Genomic DNA, 20,127 nt, shown 5'->3' on the forward strand with positions numbered 1-20,127 from the left:
TGTTTTCACATAGCAACAGCCTGTAGCGGTACAAAGTTGTAAACAAACGCAATGCACTCATTGGTTAGAAAATTCCTGACGGAATAACGCAGATAACACCTGATTTCCACTGGATCCATGACTGCTGCAAAACTGCGAAACTGCAGCACAATTTGCAGTCCTTCAATACCCACCACCGTGTAATCGTGCAATGTTTATATGCGTTTCAACAATGGATAAGTTCAATATTTAGATGTGAGCACGATTTTCAAAAAGCTCTGATCGGGCCATCCGGGCTGGGGAAAAAAAGTGTCATATTTGTAGAAAATGTGGCGTCAGCAAACAGGTTTTAGTCCCTTGAGGATGAATATGTGCTCAGTGTTTGGATAGAGACCAAAATGGGCCCGCTGGAGGCCCCGGAAGGTCTGTGTTTTCCTCTACCAGGGGTAACCTCGGTCAATGGATGGAATGACGATCCGTCTTCAACACAGAGTATTTTATTTTGAAAGTATTCTTTGTCTATGCACTACTTCCTGTCCTACACAGGGCGTATCTTTGTTGAATTTATGCAGCACAGCTCCGGCATTCGGCAAAATAGAACGGTTGCGTATCTGCTGCAGAGGTGGGGGAGCAGATTCAGATGCGGTGAAAAATCAGTGGCTAGTTTGTTGTTTGCACGTTTCTATGGTCCCTATACCAGTGTTGCATAAATGAAGAAAATATCCAATCTAATCGGGAATCCAGACTGCACGTGTAAATAATAACTGAGCGATTGCTTGCATTTTCATATGTCCAAAATGAATCAATCTGTGGAAAAAGGCTCCGGCACAAACAGACGTGTGAATACGCTCATATATTCAGTTATTCAGCTTAGCGAGCCATTTTTAATAACCATATTTACTGAACAACAAACATACTGTCACATGTGTGGACTGTATGAGGGTAGATGTAAAGAAGTAGAATTCTCTAAATCTCAAATCAGTGAAAACGTTTTATGAACCATTAAAGATTTTTAATTTTTTTTCCTGTTGGGTGTAAATCAGCTCTGCCACTAAACTTTCTACAACCGTGTTCAACATGGAGCTAATGGTGGTGAGAAAAGTGCAACTCATGTCATTAACAAAGTGTTTTACGGAGCCACGGCGACCTTCCACAGCATCAAACACCAGAGCTGATTTTGACATTTTAATCCGACAGTAACGAGCTTCATTTTCAATCGACAGCTTTAATGATACATCCGTGCTTTGAACGTCGTGGGTGGTTCCAGACATTTACACAGTTAGCTTGACTTTTTCTGCCCTCTGCACTTCCGCTGTAGCTTCAATAAATAGACGATTGAATGAAATTTTTAAGGATAATGTAGGTATAACCTCAGCAAATACTGACATAATGAAACCAGTGGGTTTGCAAGTTGTGATGCTGATTTTAACTCTGAACGTTTTTCATCATAGTTTACTGTCCCACAACAATTTTTTATAAAATCTAATACTAATACAAACAAGGGTTTGGATTTAGGGTTAGGGTTAGATTTAGGTTTCCGTTTAGGGTTAGATTTAGGGTTAGGGTTAGGGTTAGAGTTAGGTTTAAGTTTAAGTTTAGGTTGAGGTTTAGATTTAGGTTTAGGGATAGATTTAGGTTTAAGTTTAGATTTAGGGTTAGGGTTAGGTTTAGGTTTAAGTTTTGGTTTCGATTTTCGGGTTAGATTTAGGTTTCGGGTTAGGGTTAGCTTTCGGTTTTATTTCGGTTTAGATTTAGGGTTTGGGTTTGATTTAGGTTTCGGTTTAGGTTTCGCTTTCGGTTTCGGGTTACGGGTTAGCTTTCGGTTTCGGTTCCGTTTTCAGGTTAGCTTTCGGTTTCCGTTTCTGGTTAGCTTTCGGTTTCGGTTTCGGTTTCGGTTCGGTTCTTCGGTTTCCGTTTTCGGTTTTTCCGTTCGCTTTTGTTCGGTTTCGTCCTCGCTTCGGTTTCGGGTTCCTTTCGGTTTCGGTTTTGGTTCGCTTTCGCTTTCGGTTTCGGTTCGGTTTCGCTGTTCGTTTAGGGATAGCTTTCGGTTTCGGCTTAGATTTCGGTTTAGATTTAGGTTAGGGTTAGGGTTAGTTATTGTGACACTTTACTCTAATGAACCCATGGTGCCTCCCCTCTAAAACACAGTAAATTACTCCTTACAATCAGTTACTGTAATGCTGAATCTCACTGTCTCTTTTTTTTGGTCCTTCACTCAACATCCACCATGTGTTTAGAATGTCTGGAAGCGTTTTAAAAAAGTCATCCCATTTAACGCACCCCACACCACACCTTCACACCCAATGTCCCACACTCATAGCCACAAGCAAAAATATATCAATGTTCAATCAGGAGATTAAAGATATTAACACAGTTCATCCTTCCCATCAACATGACTGGCTCATCCACACTTGATAATAAAAATAGACATATACAGTTTTATCAAAGATAAATGTGCAAGCAAAATTACACAAATGTCAACATATACAAACACTCACACAGTAAAAAAAAAAAAAACAATAAATTCAAAAAAGACAAAAAAAAAAAAGAGAGTTTTTCTCTGCATTTTGACCACTGGGCTCTTTTTGCTCGGACAGAATTCTGTCTGAGAGCAGCTGCTGTCGTGTTCAACATGGGTGGAGACATGATGAGATGAAACTACTGATGGACGTCTCTCTGCAAAGCACAAAAGAGAGACGGAGAGATGGAGAGTGGCTGTGTTTCTATCCAACAGAGATTTAAAGAGTTTCAGTTCAAAAGTTAAAAGGAAAAGACAAACAAACAAGCATTTGAAATGTCAAGTCGACATACAAACATGAGAGTGAGTTTATTGTTTGCTTTTTGTCTATTTGCCAATGGAAACAAACCAGTTTGAACCTGCTGATAATTTATATATTTTATTTTTAAATGGTTCAATCTGTGACGGCATTTAAAGGGTTGAACCATTATTTAGAAATTAACAAAGCCTCTATAATCTTTAAAAAATCCATTATCTGTTTAAATCCCTGGGAGTTAGATACATAAATGCATAATAATTAACACATTTTTAATTTAACTTGTTCAAAAAAATTTTTTCCTCATGATTATTTAAAAATATCCAAGCACAAAGCATTGAATTGCAGTCATCATGTAATGAACTATTAATAATAATAAAGAAAAACTGGTTCCATTTGCGAATGTTTGTTATAAATTAAATTAGTAGTTTTTTGAGTTGCTCTTAATATTTTGTATATTTATCATTTTTAACTAAAAGTGAACATTATAAAACCCCATATTTTGAATGCTTTCATTTGTTCATTTTCCCCTCTTTCTTCATCTTTCAAGGGCTCTCTGTAGTGCCATCGCGTACCCCTAGGGGTACACGTACCCTCATTTGAGAAAAAACTGCTTTAAAGTGTGAATTATCATGGTACCATGATCAGGATCACTGATCCAGAATATCTGGAGAAGAGGATATTTGGTGCTTGGTGGAGGTTTTGCGCTCTTTTGTTGTATTCAGTATTTTTACTATTATTATTATTATTAGTGAACATCATCAAAGATTTCTGGTTTGTTATGCAGTTTTCTGCAATATGGCACTTTCTATTCCTGAAGTTGAATACGTTTTTCTTATTTGCACAGATGATGTTTATATGTGGAATACATTCAGTGAGGGATCATATTAAAAATAGGGTTAAACTGGTGTTCCCATTGCAATAATGTGACCTCAGTATCAGTTAATATTGGATATCGGAAAGTTTGTGTTGGACAATATCGGATATCTGCAAAAAGCTAATATTGAACATCTGTAGTTTTGAGGCGAATCATGAACGACATGACACACATGGAGGAAACTCGTGGGTGGAAAGTAAAGACTGGACGGAAACACAGCTAATGAGATGCATGAGTAACGAGAAGGAGTGATGGACAGATGAAGGTCAGCTCTGCAGGGAGACAGTCGCTCTGACAGACATTCGTCCCTCACTGACAGACAGACAGACAGATGAAGGGATAGTGCAGGGCCACTACATGCATGCACATGACCGAGGCTACACTCATGCAAACACCATAATACAGTACGGTACGGTACGGTACAGCACGGTACGGTACAGAAGGGCTACCAGGACCTGCACTGCTGCTACCTGGCATTAGGGCCAGGATAGAGAGAGAGAGAGAGAGAGGGAGAGAGGGAGAGAGAGAGAGAGAGAGAGAGAATAAGCTTCATATTGACTAGGTTAATAAAAAAGTATCAACAATAAAAATCCTTCAGAGCTTTAACTGTAAACGGTAAGAAAGTTGAACAGAGAGAGAGAGAATGATGGAAAGAGAGCGAGAGAGTTACAGGTGTTCAGTTATTTACAAGTATCCTTCATCTAAGATCAAGCTTTTCTTTGTTAAGTCTGGAAACATTCTCTCTACATGTGTTTCCAGAGTCACCATTAATTCTTTTCCATCCATTTAATTAAGGCGCTCCTTCCGCGCTCTACTCAAAGCCTTTCCAGGTTTCCCAGGACAACAAGAAAAGTTCCAGACAGCATCAGGAATGCTGGACAGTGGAAGTAAACAGGCTCGTTTGGCTTTTCTCGCCTTTATCCGTCCTATCCAAAGACCACTTTGATCCACAAGGCATGGAATGCGGTTTCAAGGAAATGGAAGTATTTCTTGCTTTAAGTTCACTAACCGCCAGGGCTTTACAGCCTTTCCGAGGTCTCACTCCTTATATCTGGGTTTGTAATGGTTGTCCGGGGGGCGTGTACGGAGGCGGAGCTGGAGAAGGCTTTATGCCGCGGGTTCGCATGTAGGAGAGAAACTGGTCTGGGATCTCAGCGAGGACGTCTTTGGCAAGGCGGGCCATACTCAGGATGTGGTTTCCTGTTCGGTCAATGTAGTCCCTGAATGGGACAAACTGGGAGGGAAGAGAGGAAAGAAACTGAGATGAACGTCATACCAATCAGTCCTTAAGAAAAGGACTAATAATAATAATCATCATCATCATCAATCTTATTACAGACTCTTAGTCCAGAATTAAAACTACTACCACTACTTTCATTTTAGCATTACATCTCGTCAAACTTTCCTCGTGCTCATTTCAAAATTCTATCAAAAACCTACTCCTTAATAAATAACCAAAGAATAACTGCTTTTTGTTGTTATATGTAGTTTTTTTTGATTTTGATGTTCTTCTTTTCCTGTTTCTGCTCCGTTTCAATGTTTTGCTGTCTGGACGTTCCTTTATTTTGTCTTGATTTTATTTTATTATAATTTATATTTTCTCTTTGATTGAAGTTTAAAGGTTATATCGGGAGCCCTCTTCTTCAAGCCCTCAGGGTTTTTTGGGGTTTTCCCAGGCATGCCTCCATGCAGGAGTCACCAACCTTTCTGAAATGGTACTGAATATTCTGAAGTTCTACCAGTTTGAAAAACCCTTCTTAAATACTAAATGTTCATGGTCTCACTTTAATTAGAGGGTATGATACTTAAAAAAGTTAAAAAAATGTTAAAGTTTCAACATGCAACACTTTATTTCTCCTAATTTATGTAATAGTTTCATTTCCACTACATTTCATAGAAAACGGTCATCTTCCTATTTTACGAGCTCCTAACAAACAACTTGTATCTAACTGTATAATATGTAACATTTGTAAAATGTAACAATTATGTCATATTTTAAAAATCCTCCTGGTGTTTCTAAAAATGCATCTTGTATATTATATTATATACACGTATAACATACCACTGACCATACATCAAATCTGCAACACTTAAAAACATTGGTCACACTGTAATTTAATACTAAAACTTTATCGCCTGCAGCAGTATTTAACACTATTAAATACTAACTACATCTCACATGTATTTATCTTTGTGAGTTTCAATCCTGGAAAGCAAATCAGATTGTAGATGGAGCTCATTGGTGATCAGAGTTGCTGAAGGCCCCTCACGTGGTCCATGTGGGCTACCTGGTGCCCGCACGCACCGTGTTGGTGATCCCTGCTCTAAAGTGTATTGATTTCTGTTAATGTCTGTCCACTGTTGATAATATTAAACTGAAAATGAAAAAAGAAAAGCACCATAATTTCCATAAGATCGACGCTTCTGGAAAGTCCACACTCACACATTGTTGTTCATTTTAAACGTATGCTATAATCAACCAGAATTAGAAAAGATTTGAACCAATGTCATTTTAATGAGACTCTGTTACCTGCAATCACAAGATCATACAGGAGGACAGTTTGTGTAGGAAGGCCTCACACAGTTTGTTGGACTTATTAGTGGGTGGATAATGAGCAGCTGCAGTGTGAGTAAGTGAAATATTCATACACGGAGACAGTCTTTACATCAACACTGCATGTGTGTGTGTGTGTGTGTGTGTAACACTGCACGTGTGTGTGTGTGTGTAACACTGCACGTGTGTGTGTGTGTGTGTAACACTGCACGTGTGTGTGTGTGTGTGTGCGTGTGTTGTGTAACACTGCACGTGTGTGTGTGTGTGTAACACTGGCGTGTGTGTGTGTGTGTGTAACACTGCACGTGTGTGTGTGTGTAACACTGCACGTGTGTGTGTGTGTGTAACACTGCACGTGTGTGTGTTGTGTAACACTGCGTGTGTGTGTGTGTGTGTAACACTGCACGTGTGTGTGTGTGCGTTGTGTAAACACTGCACGTGTGTGTGTGTGTGTGTGTAAAAACACTGCACGTTGTGTGTGTGTGTGTGTGTGTGTGCACTTCAGCTGGTTATAGAAATAGCTAATGATCATGTTCCTGCTCATACATGTGGCTCAGAGAACGCTGACCAGCAGCCGTCTAAAGGTCACAGCCAGGAAAATCTTCATTTTCAGCATCTCCCAGTGTAACTACAAGCTAACTGTGAGCTAACTGTGAGTTAACTGTGAGCTAATTTTGAGCTAAATGTGAGCTAACTGTGAGCTAACTGTGAGCTAATTTTGAGCTAATTTTGAGCTAACTGTGAGCTAACTGTGAGCTAATTTGAGCAAACTGTGAGCCAACTGTGAGCTAACTGTGAGCTAACTGTGAGCTAACTGTGAGCTAACTGTGAGCTAACTGTGACTGCTTTATGTCTTTGCTTGGACACCGGTGGAAGCCCTGGCCAACATAAGGGCAAAATAAATGTGGAAAAGTTTGATTCACAGCTGAACATTTGGTCAAATTAGGTATATGTGATTTTAAACTAATCTTAACTGATTTTTTTCCTTAACCCTGTGGATGACGTCACGGGGTTAAGGAAAGGTGTTAGGAGACTTCCAAAAGGAGTTAGGGAAAGGCCATCACATTTGTTTTGACAATCAAACACACTTCCACTAGGTGACGTAATAATCTGATAGCAGTGAAGGTTAGTGACGTCTGCCGTGGTGAAAAAATGACAAATTTCCAAAATTTTTTTTATTTATTCAGTTTATTTCCGACATGGTTACATTCACTTTTTTTTTTTTTTTTTTCTTTTTATACATGCCGAAAAGGAGACGAGAGAAGCAATTTGCTTATCGGTCCCGTCCCCTGTTTTACCATCGCAAATTTACATGGGTTTACATGTCTCCTCTGGTCAAACATTCTTGAGTTCTTCTCAGCTGTAGTCAGTGTTGTCCTCCTCCTCTCTATCTTTGTTCGTGTTGGCCTTGTTCCTGCCAGACGTTGTTAGCATTCCTCCAGTTCATTTTTTTTGGCAGGAGATGGCAGGAGTTGATGTTGTCAGGGTTCAGGACATGTCCTTCGACTTCAGGTAGTCAATGACCTGTTGTTCAATCGATTTTGTTTTCTTCTTTCTTCTTCGTCACATCGCGAGCTCCTGGGTTTATCTTTAGGCCTGTGATGATGACATCTTCTCTCTTTCCTTTTGTTCCAGCTGTTCAATCCCTCGCGTTCAACAATTTTATCTCTTCAGCATATAGAACCCACAATTATAATATAACCGCTGATATAATCTCAATTATCACACGGTTTGAATTTAAATTAAAGGAAAGCAGGCGACCAGGAACAAAAGTGAAACTATGAGAATGGTTGCTTTCAATCACCTTCCACTCACAAATCAACATTAATCCAAAAGAAGTATGCTTTTATGAAATGTTTACATTTATGCACGATATAGGCCTACATAACGTTGTAGGCATACAAATGTACATCCGCACCAATCATTCCTAGGTGAATGAATTATGTTGAATGAAACAGAAAGAGGCTAAAAATGTCACTGATCCCTTTTTCTTGAATGACACAGTGCTCTGTTTTTATGACATTGTGAGTTTCAGTAAACCCTCGGATGAGCGGGTCCCTTTAAATGTTGTCGCTGCAAGGAATTGTGGGGCAGCATTGTGTGGTCTCCTTTGGTAAAGGATGCATCAGTGTTTCCAAGGCTTTCCTTAACTTTCAGAGCATTGGAACGGTCCTTAAACACTTCCGGAACATTAAGGAAAAGTGGATAGGAAAGGAGATAGGAGAGACTATTAGGACTGGACCATAGATCTACAATGTTGTTGCCATTTCCTGATTGAGGCAAAGTATTCCCGACAAGAATGAAACAGCTCCAAGCTTGTTCTTTGCTTCCTTTGGGTGTCTGACTACAGACCCCACAATGCCCTTTGCTTTAACTGAGAGACACCAGGCCAGGATTGGAGCTGAGAAAGAGGGCAGGGTGTGCTCCTATCTCTCCCTGTGGGCCTGAATGCATCTCTCTTCTTGCCTCCCCATGTGAGCAGGTGTTTGTTGGCTCAAGAGCTCCAGAGGCTAATTCAACACAAGCCACAGAATTACATCATCAGTCACAGACATATTCCAACATCCTCCTACTACTACTGACTCTCAACTGATTCACTGATATGCTTGTGCACTCGGATGAATCATTACTCATTAGTTAGAGTTTTAAAATTCAGATTCATTTACAGTGAGTGACAGTATTAAAGTTGCTGTTTAGATGAAGAAAAAGCAGCACTTTTAAGTCAGACTGTTGTTAAAATAATACTTGGTTTTCTTCACATTTCTTTCTGTTAAAAGAGTTTTTCTCCCTACTGTCGCTGATGCGTGTTCATGTGAAATTGTAGGAGGTTTTTTTCTTAAGAATTTTACATTTTGATACGCGCTGTAAGATGACTATTGTTGTAATTTGCGTATCCAAATAAAGTTGAATTGAATTGAATATACTACGGTCTTTACGGCAATTGGGTTTCAACAGTTTACAACAATGGATTAGTCTATTCACTCTCCACAATAATGAGGTTGCAAATATTTAGTACAAACTACCAGTAATTATGATATGATACAAATTTAATTTATAATCAGATACTTTACCAATTCCTCCAATATTTTCATTATTGCTGGAACAGATTTCAATGGGTTTGAAGTATATAATAACAGGTCATCTGCATATAATCATACTTTGTGTTCAGTTCCTCCTCGTTTAGATCCCAACATATTCATCTGTTGTCCGCATTAGGATGGCCAAGGGTTGGTGATAATGGTTATCCCTGCATCGTACAGAAACTTAAAGAGAAATAACCACCGTTTATATTATTTGTTTAAACAGAAGCTTGGGAGTGGGCATATAAGAATTTAACCAAGGAAACAAATTTAGGGCCAAATCCTAATTTAGACAAAGTCTAAAATAAATAGTCCTGCTTCGTGTTTACATGAAAATAGTAATTCCGGCTCCCCCGCACCCGGCCCCCTTCGTCTGGTCTGCCGGGGCCCTCTTTGTCTGCGCCGCCAGAACCCAGTTCCTCGTCCCAGTCTGGCCCGCCTCAGTGAAGGGCAGCAGAACCCAGTCCCTTGCTCCTGCCTGGTCTGCCTCGGGACAGGCTACCAGAACTCAGTTCCTTGTCCCAGTCTGGCCTGCCTCAGGAGAGGCCGCCAGAACCCAGTTCCTTGTACCTGTCTGCGCCGTCTCATGGGCGGCCGCCAGAGTCCTGCTTCTGCGCCGCCTCACGGGAGGCCGCCAGAGTCCTGCTTCTCAGCCTTGTCTGCGCTGCCTCATGGGAGGCCACCAGAAACCCAGTTCCTTGTACCTGTCTGCGCCGTCTCATGGGCGGCCGCCAGAGTCCTGCTTCTGCGCCGCCTCACGGGAGGCCACCAGAGTCCTGCTTCTCAGCCATGTCTGCGCTGCCTCATGGGAGGCCGCCAGAGTCCTGCTTCTGCGCTGCCTCACGGGAGGCCGCCAGAGTCCTGCTTCTCGGCCTTGTCTGCACCGCCTCATGGGAGGACGCCGGACTCATGCTTTTCGGGCCTGTCTCCTCCACCCTCGTGGGAGGCCGCCGGACGCCCGCTCCTCGGACTCGTCTGCTCCACTTCATGGGAGTTCCACCAAAATTCTGTTTTGACCCTCCTCTGGGCCCCCGTTCACCCACCCTGGGTGGGTGTTTGTGTAGTTATTTATTTTTTTTTTTTTAGGAGCGTTTGGAACCTGCTCCTTAAAGGGAGGGCTAATGGAGCAGTACACTGGAGGTAAAGGAACTCGACATTGACTTTTCACTCCTTCCCAGCAACAGGAATAGAAAAGGACATTGATTTCCAACACACTGCTGGGGGTAAAATGGACGCTCACCATTAAAATATGGTGGCCTGCTTATCTGCAGCAAACTGCACCAATTTTTTGTGTTATAGCTCCTACAAATTGTCAATCTAATTCTGTGCATGATTTTTTCCAATCAAAAAAATAATTGAAAGTAGTGTATTTTAATTGTGCAACAACATTTTAGTTTGGTGCCATAAAAAATATGCATTTTCATTCATCAGGAGCAGTTAAACTATAATTCTTTATATTTCAACAATAAAAATTTTGTGACCATTTATACTCTCTGCTTTGTTTGGTTTATTATTTTTATATTATTATTATTATTTTTTTTTCTCTCATTGTGGTAAATACACTGATGTTGTGTTTGTGTTCAAAATACAAATGAATCAAAATCTAAATCAATCAATCATCAAATTTTTTTTTTGTACTGACAAATACCTAAAAAATGCTTTAATTGAATGCTGAAGACTGTGCACAATGCATAGAAAAGGTTTAAAAAGCAGGTGTTGGGCAGCATATTCCTAGCATGATCAGTGCTAAGTGTGCTAACTTCATTTACAACATCCCAATGCTGCAGTATATTAATAAAGGCTCAATTCAATAAGATGCAGTGTCTCCAATATCAAAAATAGAAGATAATTCACTTGAAAAAATATGTAAATGGTTGAAATTATTGAATTAAATTAAAAAAAAATAAAAAAAAAGTAATAAAAAAAGTATTTACCTGTACAATGTCCCTCTCTGCACATCTTCCTCTGGATGAAATTCTGACTTCATCCCCATCCAACTCAACCATGGCTAAGGACAGAATATATCAAAGTTTATTATTAATAATAATAATAATAATAATAATAATAATAATAATAATAATAATAATTTATTGTTGATAATAAACAAGTAACGTACCATCAAACTCTGCTGGTCCCACCCCAACAATGATGATTGACATTGGCAAACACGCTGCCTGTAGAAAACACAAGAACAATAACAGTCAGAGGTGTAAAGAGTACTGATATATACTACTCAAGTAGAAGCACTGTTACTTGAATGAAATTGTACTCAAGTACAAGTAAGTCATACATAAAATACTCAAGTAAAAGTAAATAGTAGCTCAATTAAATAGTACTCAAAGTAAAAGTTACTAGTTACTTTCACCCCCCACGTTTATTTATGGTAATAAATCTTGCTACGGTTTTCTTGCATACAGTAAACATCTCATGTATAAAATAAAAGGACCAAATGAAAAAAAAAGGTTTGTCAAAATGTACAAATATTTTTAAATAAAATAACACAGATTAATTCAATTCAAATTTAAAAAAAAATATCAGGCTCTAAGTATAGATACATTAATGAACTCTAAAACTGAGAAAATAACCAGCATTCAATGCTGTTTTTGCACCAAGCGTTACGTTTAATCTGATTTGTCGGCTGTGATGTGATGCATTTGATTGTTGTCTGGTCATTTCATTTTTTGTAGTTTCACAATGTCCGTTGATCATTTGAAAACATATAATTTAGTCAGTAACAGTTGGTGTTGAAATGTAATGAATGACTTTACTTCTTTTAAAATGTACTGAAGTATAAGTAAAATGACTGATTTAGAAATGTACTCAAAAAAGTATAAAATCTATTACTTTCACCTCTGTTTACAGTTCTGTAACCTGGAGATGTTTTGTTCAGTCCGTAAACTATTATGGTGTGGTGTGTGTGTGTGTGTGTGTGTGTTTTCCAGCACCTCCTAAAGCGCTGCGTGGGATGCTACATCACAGTCAATAATATTAGGGACGAGCGTCAACCGTGCGGATCAAGTCGCAGACAGCACACAAATGACATCTGCTCGTGTTGTACGAGCATGAGCAAGTGTCATAAAAACAAAACACAAAAAACCACGAGCCACTGGTGTGTTTTCCCTTTCTCTGCAGTTTCCATTATGACCTCAGGGAGCTCAGAGATGGATGAGCTGATCAAAGTGTGGTCCCCACTTTGATAAAAGGCTTCCCTTGGTCTGTGAAAACCCCTCTGTCCATGTTTATCTTAGCCAACCTCTTTTCTCTTCCAAGTTTAAACAAAAAGTCTCTTCCTTCTAAGCTTTCAATGATCACTGCTTTTTCAGTTGATCTCAAACTTCAGTGATTTATTTATCTCATGAATATTCAATTAGAATAAATGAGTATTTAAAAAAAGGGTGAAAACAACACTGTTGAGAAAACATTTGTCCTTAATTTTACAAAGGATATTGATAAATCTATATATCTCATGCTATAGTCTATATCTATGTAGACCAGGGATGGGAGACTTTCATCACGGTGGTAGCAACAAAAATGTGATTCTCTGATCCAAAGGCAACATTATCAACATTCCTCAGGGATGGGTTAAATGCAGAGGACAAATTCCATTAATATAATAACATTTCATGGCCAATTAAAGGCGAAAGCCCCGATTTTTTTTTTCTTTCCTGTCAGTATTTAGAATAATGACCAATCTGAGAATTATTACCTGAAAGAACCAAGGTTTAACAGTGTTTTTGGTGTAATTTTGGTATATTTTTTGCTATCTATGGCACAGTTTTTGGTCATATTGTCACTTTGATCAATTTTCTATTATTTTTGTATTTTCATTCTGTCATTCTATTTGTTTTTGTTGTTATTTTGTGTATTTTTGTGTGTTTTGGAAGTCTTTGTTCTGGTTTGGTTTAATTGTTGATTTGTTGTTATTTTTTGTTGTCGTTTTGTGTGTATTGGGGTCATTTTGAGTACTCTTGTGTGTTTTTGAAGTCACTGTGTATTTTTTTTTTTGGTGGGGGGTTATTTTGTACATTTTTCTGTTATTTTTTTGTATATTTGTCACTATTTTAGAGTCATCCTACACTAAACTAATAATAACCTTTGCCGTTTTCAAAGCTCTGTCTTTGTTGGCTTTGTGTTGCCTCCTAACACTGAGCTCCCTTCATGTTCTAGTGAACATTTGAAGAGAAATCTGGTGTTTATTCTAACTTACTTCCATTTGTTGGACCTTATTTTGGTAGTTTTGTTTGAATAAATTCTGCTCCCTACGCCTGACCTTTGATCCTCATCTCTGTCATGCACAGCCTGGAATCTAATCAATTTTCAGCACGAATGTCTGTCTGAAATAAAATGTTGGAATGCAAAAACATAATGACAAAGTTGATAAAAAAAATCTATGTATTTTTTATTTTAGTGGTAAAAGGATTTTCTAAAATTCCTACAAAGGTTTTTTTTTAGTCTTATAACATGAAAAAGGTAATAGTGCATTATCTTTACAACTCCAAACCAACACTACCATTTAAAATGATGTTGAACTAGAAACTGCTTCAAATTAGCACATCACCATTAGCCAACACTGACCACCACAAAAGAGGGAAAACGATGCAATTTACAGAGTTGATTGTCACATCTTGTGTTTCCTTTGGCACTGAAAGCCTGAACAAAGCTGACATTTTGCACGTAATCATTCAACCGTAGGTGTTCTTTCCTTTTACGAGTCGGGGCGCGGGGTTTGCTGCAGTGTGTAATTTAAACTTCAGGTCCTTACGTTGACAATAGACTCCTTAGTCTGGGCCATGTCGGAGATGACGCCGTCTGTGATGATGAGCAGCACAAAATACTGGGAGCCATCCTTCTCAGACGCTGCGTACCTGCACATACAGACACATTCCTGTGGTTACATTTTGCATCTACTCACTCTCTCTGTGTGTTCATAATGTCAGTCTTTGCCATCTGGAAATACGGAAAGAAAAAATATTTACTCCCTAAATTCCAATTATCTTCAACCTTTGGAGGACTACTTCCCTCTCTGTGACAATAATAGCCATCCTTAGCTTTCAGTTTCTCCTCCCAGCCTGAATGTGACATTTTGCTTTTGATATTTACACACTGAAATTACTTTAGCTGCTTTTATCTCGATTAATCTTCAGCTCATGACACTGACAGGTTAGATGTGGCTCCTCCCCTGTGGTGATAACTGATACTCAAGTGTCTCTCACTGCAGGGGATCACAACATCACACATGGAGGCCGAGATATTAAAAAAAAAAACACAAACAGGCAGAGAGACGAGGAGCGACAGAGCAAAGAAGAGGGGAACTTAGTAATTACCAGCATCCGTGTGGGGGAAGAGAAGGACACAGGTGTAAAGAAGGAAAACATAGGAGTACAGATGGCTTGACAAATAAACTTGGATTGTATACAGTGTACGATGGTATCTGGCCTGCTTAGGACAGTGTGACCAGAAACAGGAGAGATTCTCTAATCACATATCAATTGTATGTGCTTTTGTATGTGTGTACAGTACTTTACATTTGCCTGTACATTTTAGTGCATTGATTATAATATCTTACTAGGGACAAGAGTTGGATGTTAGCAATAGCTACAGTATAAACTCATTTATATTCAAAGTATTGTCACTATGTAAAATTGTATCGTCCCTATACACATTTGAATTTCACTTATTTATCTTGTATAAAGAGTGTTTTAAATCATATCTAAAGTGAGCAAAAAAGTATTACCCGATAAAAAACACAAAGAGTTTTATTTTTATTAACATTTTCAGGGGTTTAGGGTCAAAGAGTGCTGTGGCAAGTAGAGGCATATAGAGGGCGCAGTGCAAGTTGTCAGTTTACTGTATAATAGAGGAACGGGATTTAAAGGTTGCATTTTTCCCACAATAATCCAATGGTTGTGTTTTTAATTTAAACATTTAAACACAAACAATCATGCAGTCAGCCGCCTGCTATGTTCCTCTCAATTATTTATCTTTCTCCTTTGCTTCAAAAACTCTCAAAAGCTGAGTTAAATGACTTTGTCGGGTGGAAGGACATTACATAGGGGAAAATGGCCAAATGTTGCTTTAAAATAAGCAAGTGTGAAACAGACTGAGCTAATTACAAGTGTTGGAGAACAAAAAAAACCCAGTGCAACAATTATTATTACATTTGTCTTTGTACCCATTGCATTCACAAAGGGTGACGGTGGCAGTGCTGAGAGCAAACAAAAGTCCTAATCAACACGTTCTTCCAGTCTCTTATGTGGGAATCACAGAACATTCCAAAGCCAAAGAAGTAAATAAATCTGCCAAATTGGGTGCCTGTTGCACCTCAAAAGGAAGACATTAAAAATTAAGCATAGCGTTAGTTCAGGCAGGCCACGGACGTCAAGCCAGCCACACCTCCAATCAACCAACGGCCAAGATTGGCTCCCTATTGGTCAAAGCATAGAGGAAGCACTACTTAAACCACGACAGCTGCCTCGTACCTCCTCAGCAAGCATCTTGCAACCCACCTCCACCCCAACTCCTCCAGGTTAGTATGTATCCAACTAACTGGGTGTCATTTTTTATTCAATAACATCTGTTCTGATCTGTTCCAGGGGGTCTCCGCTAACCACTCTCCTTGCTTTAGCCTTTAGCTAGGGCTCAGGGAAGGTCAGGGAGGAGTACTCTCCCTACCTCCGGCTTTCCACGTAAGCTCGTGTAAAGGCCAAGGAGGTCCCGGAACACACCCATACCACCAAATATACGATTGCATGCTTATCCATGTAAAGTGCTCAAAGCCGCTATATAAATTTTAATGCACATTTATTTTGACTATCCTGACTGAACCGCTTTTATTCAATTTAGACGAGCTGGGGGTTTGGAGGAAGCACCTCTTGGCAGGGATGACGACTGATTGTTTTGTGACTCAGACCTTTTTTCGCCACAATCGTTCCTCACACCTTCCATCTTCTCCCCACCCACACTAATCTTCATGTTACCTGGCTACGTGGTTGATAACGGGGGAGAAGTTGGTGGGTCCGTAGAGTTGAACTGACTTCAGACTCTGGTAGTAGGCTTCCATTACACCTTCGATACCCGCACAGTATGGGTTCTGGGGGTTCCCGTTCTAGAGGGGACAGAAAAGTCAAGGTGTAAGTTTGATGGGATGGGATTAAACTTTGTTAAAATCACTTCATGCTCTCCCTTCTTCTTACCAAGGCAAACTCATGAGACACTCTTCCATCTGGAGGCAGTTTGGCTCCAAACCCCAGCGCGGGGAACATTTTATCACTGTCATAGTCTTGAATGATTTCTCCCACTGCCTTCAGGGCCATGCCATAAGCATTGAGCTGGTAGGGACTCATGTAGTGGAGTGAAGTGGGCTGGGCTGGGTTACCTGTTTGTGTCGGACATAGAATTCTCATTCAGTGATAATCTCACTAGAGTAGCAAAATATACAGTACAATTATGTTTAAGCTCCTGGGTACGATGATGTTTTATCAGATAAATCCATAGCGTAGGCCTCATAGATCAATAAATCAGAGATCATTTCCTTGTAAAAAAGAAAGTCAAAGGTTTAAATTGTCACTCAAAATACTTTTATACGGTGTACATTATAGGACATCCTCAGGTCTCAAAATGAGATATCAAGAAAACCTGTCATTTATTGACCAAAGTGACTCATGTCTCAGCAAAACCTCCATATGCCATCAAATGACACTCCAGTCCATAAAAATCGACGCGCCATTTTATTTTGAAGGAATTGGAAGTACACATGAAGAAGTAATTTGAAAAGCCGTTCTTTCCTTTTATTTTTATAAAGTTAAGATATACCAATGTATTGTTTGACTAATACATACAGTTGATATAGCTAAACCTTTAAACTTACGTATCTGAAGCAGCACAGTTTACAGAGTTTACCTCCGTACTAAGATTATAACCGTAACCTAATCCAATAAATAAGTAAAACACGTGTCCGTTCACTTTAAAAACAAAAATAAACCAAAATAATTTTTTTTTTTTTTTAGCAAAAATTCGTTTTCCGGTAGTGCGCATATGCAATCTCAGTATGATGTGAACTCAGTACATGACACCGGTTTCTTCAAAACACGTCGTCATGTCGTGTTTTATGTCCTGGAGCCAAAGTCCGTTTCATTTGCTGAGTTTGCTGAGACATGAGTCCGTTTGGTCTGATAAATGACTGATTGTCACATTGTCGGAAATGTTGCATTGTGGGATGTGGAGTCCCGTAGACGGATGCATAAAAGTGTTTAACTTCATTCACATCATTGTTTCTTGTTTTCTCTCAAAATTCTGCCAAAATAACTTCCCAATTCGTTTCTGGGTTTTTCATGAACTAAAAGTTGTGGCAAAACAATGTCGTTTAGTTTGGGGCTAACATAAAAAGATCTGACTGTGAGGTGATATCACTGTGAATAGTGGGAATGAACTAGAACAACAATGGGGTGAAAAGTGAAACACTGTCCTCAATGTCTGGTGAAGGAACCACAAGAAATCAAGGTAAGAACCAAGACAAAACGTCAATATGTGTTTACAGTGGAGATGAAAACAAATTTGCAAGCTGCAATTTTTATATTTTTTTAAAGCAAATAATCTTAGATTTATTCATCTATGAGGGCTACACTGTGCCTTAATCTGATTAAAAAAAATTAAATAAAAAAGAAATCATCTCCAGCAGCTTTAAGTCTGTACGAGTCAACAGTTGGACCCATTTTTTTTAATTGACCTTTTTAATCCAGAACAACTTGATAAAATTGTAAAATATTTAAGAAAAAAAAACGTACCATAAAATACAGCAAGAAATATTATTGCTTTGGTAATTATATTATTTTCATTTAGAAATGTTGCAAAAATTGCCAAAATAAGTGTGTTAATGATTCCAAAAAAACATCTATATACAATATAGTGTATAACTACTTTATTGTACTTCACACAGCTCTTTAAATTGCTGTGTTTTTCTGTGTATATTGGAAGTCATTTTGTGCATTTAAAAGTTTTTGTGTTTCATAGGTTTTGTGTATTTTGGAAGTGATTTTGTGCATTTAAAAGTTTTTGTGTATTTTGTGTGTTTCATGGTTTTTGTGTATTTTGTAAGTCGTTTTGTGTGTTTAAAGGTTCTTTGTGTATTTTTTGAATCATTCTGTGCATGTTGGAGTCATATTACACATTTACATGCATTTTTTTTCTTCTGGGTTACCGTCTAGTATTTGTTGTAATGTGTGTGTTTGTTATTGTGGTTACACCTAATAAATGTAGCTTCTTTTCGCGATAATGCATACAGTAGATGTTAAACATATCTAAAAGGTAATATTGTTTTGCTTAATACATTGTCATTACCGCTTCACATGCCAAGCTTTTCCAACACCAAATAGTGTTTGGAGGAATGTGTGGAGCGTTGGTGTTACTTCACTGATACTCAGGTTAGCTATTTCACTTTGATGTATTCTTGATGCTGGGCTAATCCAACATTAGAAGTCGTTGAAACAGCATTTCACTTGTTCCTAATTAAGTGCTGCGACCTCATAAGTGCAGAGACTTTGGCAGCAGGTTGACAAATCAAGTGCACTTCAGCCTAATTCTACTGCCTGAAAGGCTTTTTTTGGGATATAATGGAGTTTAACTAATTCAACGCCGCCTCTTCTCCAAAGACTGAGCTCAAGGGTAGATTCATAAAATGCTCCTTAATCACAGCCATCGTAGCATGTTAGCGCTCAGAGCTTTAGCTGCCAGGTGTGATGGAGAGGGCCATTAAGAAACACTTGATTCCCCATCTGCATACACTGGGGGGAGAGCTGCCTGTGTCTGTGTGTGTGTGTGTGTGTGTTTGTGTGTGTGTGTTCATACCATTGGAAGCTGTAAAATCGATGGCCACGGTGAAGTTAATCTGGGTCCTTGAAAGACAGAAAGCGCAGTAAATAAATTAACTCCCAGGTGAAGTAGCGCACTTAAAATCCTTTAATTTTCTCAAAAATCGACAGTGCGCCTTATAATCAGGTGCGCCTTATGTATGAAATTAATCTGTCAAAATGTTTTAGTACAACTTTGGTAAACTATGAAGCTGCACTGCTTGATGGATTTTTGGCACTTTAGGGCTACCGTAGTCAGGCGCCTCGTGGAGTGATATGTACTGTACCTGCTGTGCTTCAACATACTGAACTGAAAAAAAGTGAGTGTATTTTTCTGTATTTTATGTGTTAAACCTGAGTTATTGTTAATGAGTTGAATAAAGTTTGACTTATCTGACTATTTTGTTTCTTATTATAATAATAATAATAATAATAATAACAACAACAACAAACCGGTGCGCCTTATGTATGAAAATAGACCCAGTCAGACCCATTCATTGATAGTGCGCCTTATAATCCGGTGCCCTTTATAGTCCGAAAAATACAGTATGTGAAAACATTATTATATATCCTGCTTTATCTACAGCACACCCACAGTCACAACAGGAACTCCATACAACAGAACTGGTAAATAATGAGTTTATTGATTATTTAAAAAGGACAATGCACATTAATAAACAGACATGCTATAAATGAGCCAGAGTTAGCCAAAAGATGCTAGTTTTCATCTGGTGTCTCTCGCCAGATTTGAAAAGGAAACCTAGAATGTAAAATGTATTAAATACAGAGAGAATACAACATGAAAAATGAGACCAAGTATGACAAATAATAATAAATACTGATAAAACAAAGCACCAAACCTGAACTAAAACTCTCAGTATTTCCACAGTATATTACAGAGTGATATGCTTAATCACTTTGTTTGAATTCTAATGAATGGTCTCCATATAAACTACACAGGACAGTGTGGTGGCCACATCAGATCAGTTTTAAAAAAAAAGGTTATACATAATACAAG

At 38.7% G+C, this 20,127-nt stretch overlaps 1 protein-coding gene across 1 annotated transcript in view; it reads right to left on the reverse strand.

The window, feature by feature from the left end:
• Positions 1-1,961: 1,961 nt before the first annotated feature.
• The window catches only part of LOC114464792 (copine-8), a 113,868-nt gene continuing 95,702 nt past the window's right edge, over positions 1,962-20,127 (reverse strand). The window contains exons 14-20 of the mRNA XM_028449351.1: positions 19,108-19,154; positions 16,458-16,639; positions 16,242-16,369; positions 14,027-14,129; positions 11,381-11,438; positions 11,199-11,272; positions 1,962-4,864 (exon numbers count right to left, since the gene is read on the reverse strand). Coding sequence (XP_028305152.1) covers positions 4,676-4,864; positions 11,199-11,272; positions 11,381-11,438; positions 14,027-14,129; positions 16,242-16,369; positions 16,458-16,639; positions 19,108-19,154 — 781 coding nt within the window. The 3' untranslated portion in view covers positions 1,962-4,675. The remainder of the gene's footprint in view (positions 4,865-11,198; positions 11,273-11,380; positions 11,439-14,026; positions 14,130-16,241; positions 16,370-16,457; positions 16,640-19,107; positions 19,155-20,127) is intronic.

Source organism: Gouania willdenowi, chromosome 6, assembly GCF_900634775.1.
Source record: "Gouania willdenowi chromosome 6, fGouWil2.1, whole genome shotgun sequence".
In the NCBI taxonomy this organism is placed as follows: domain Eukaryota; kingdom Metazoa; phylum Chordata; class Actinopteri; order Blenniiformes; family Gobiesocidae; genus Gouania; species Gouania willdenowi.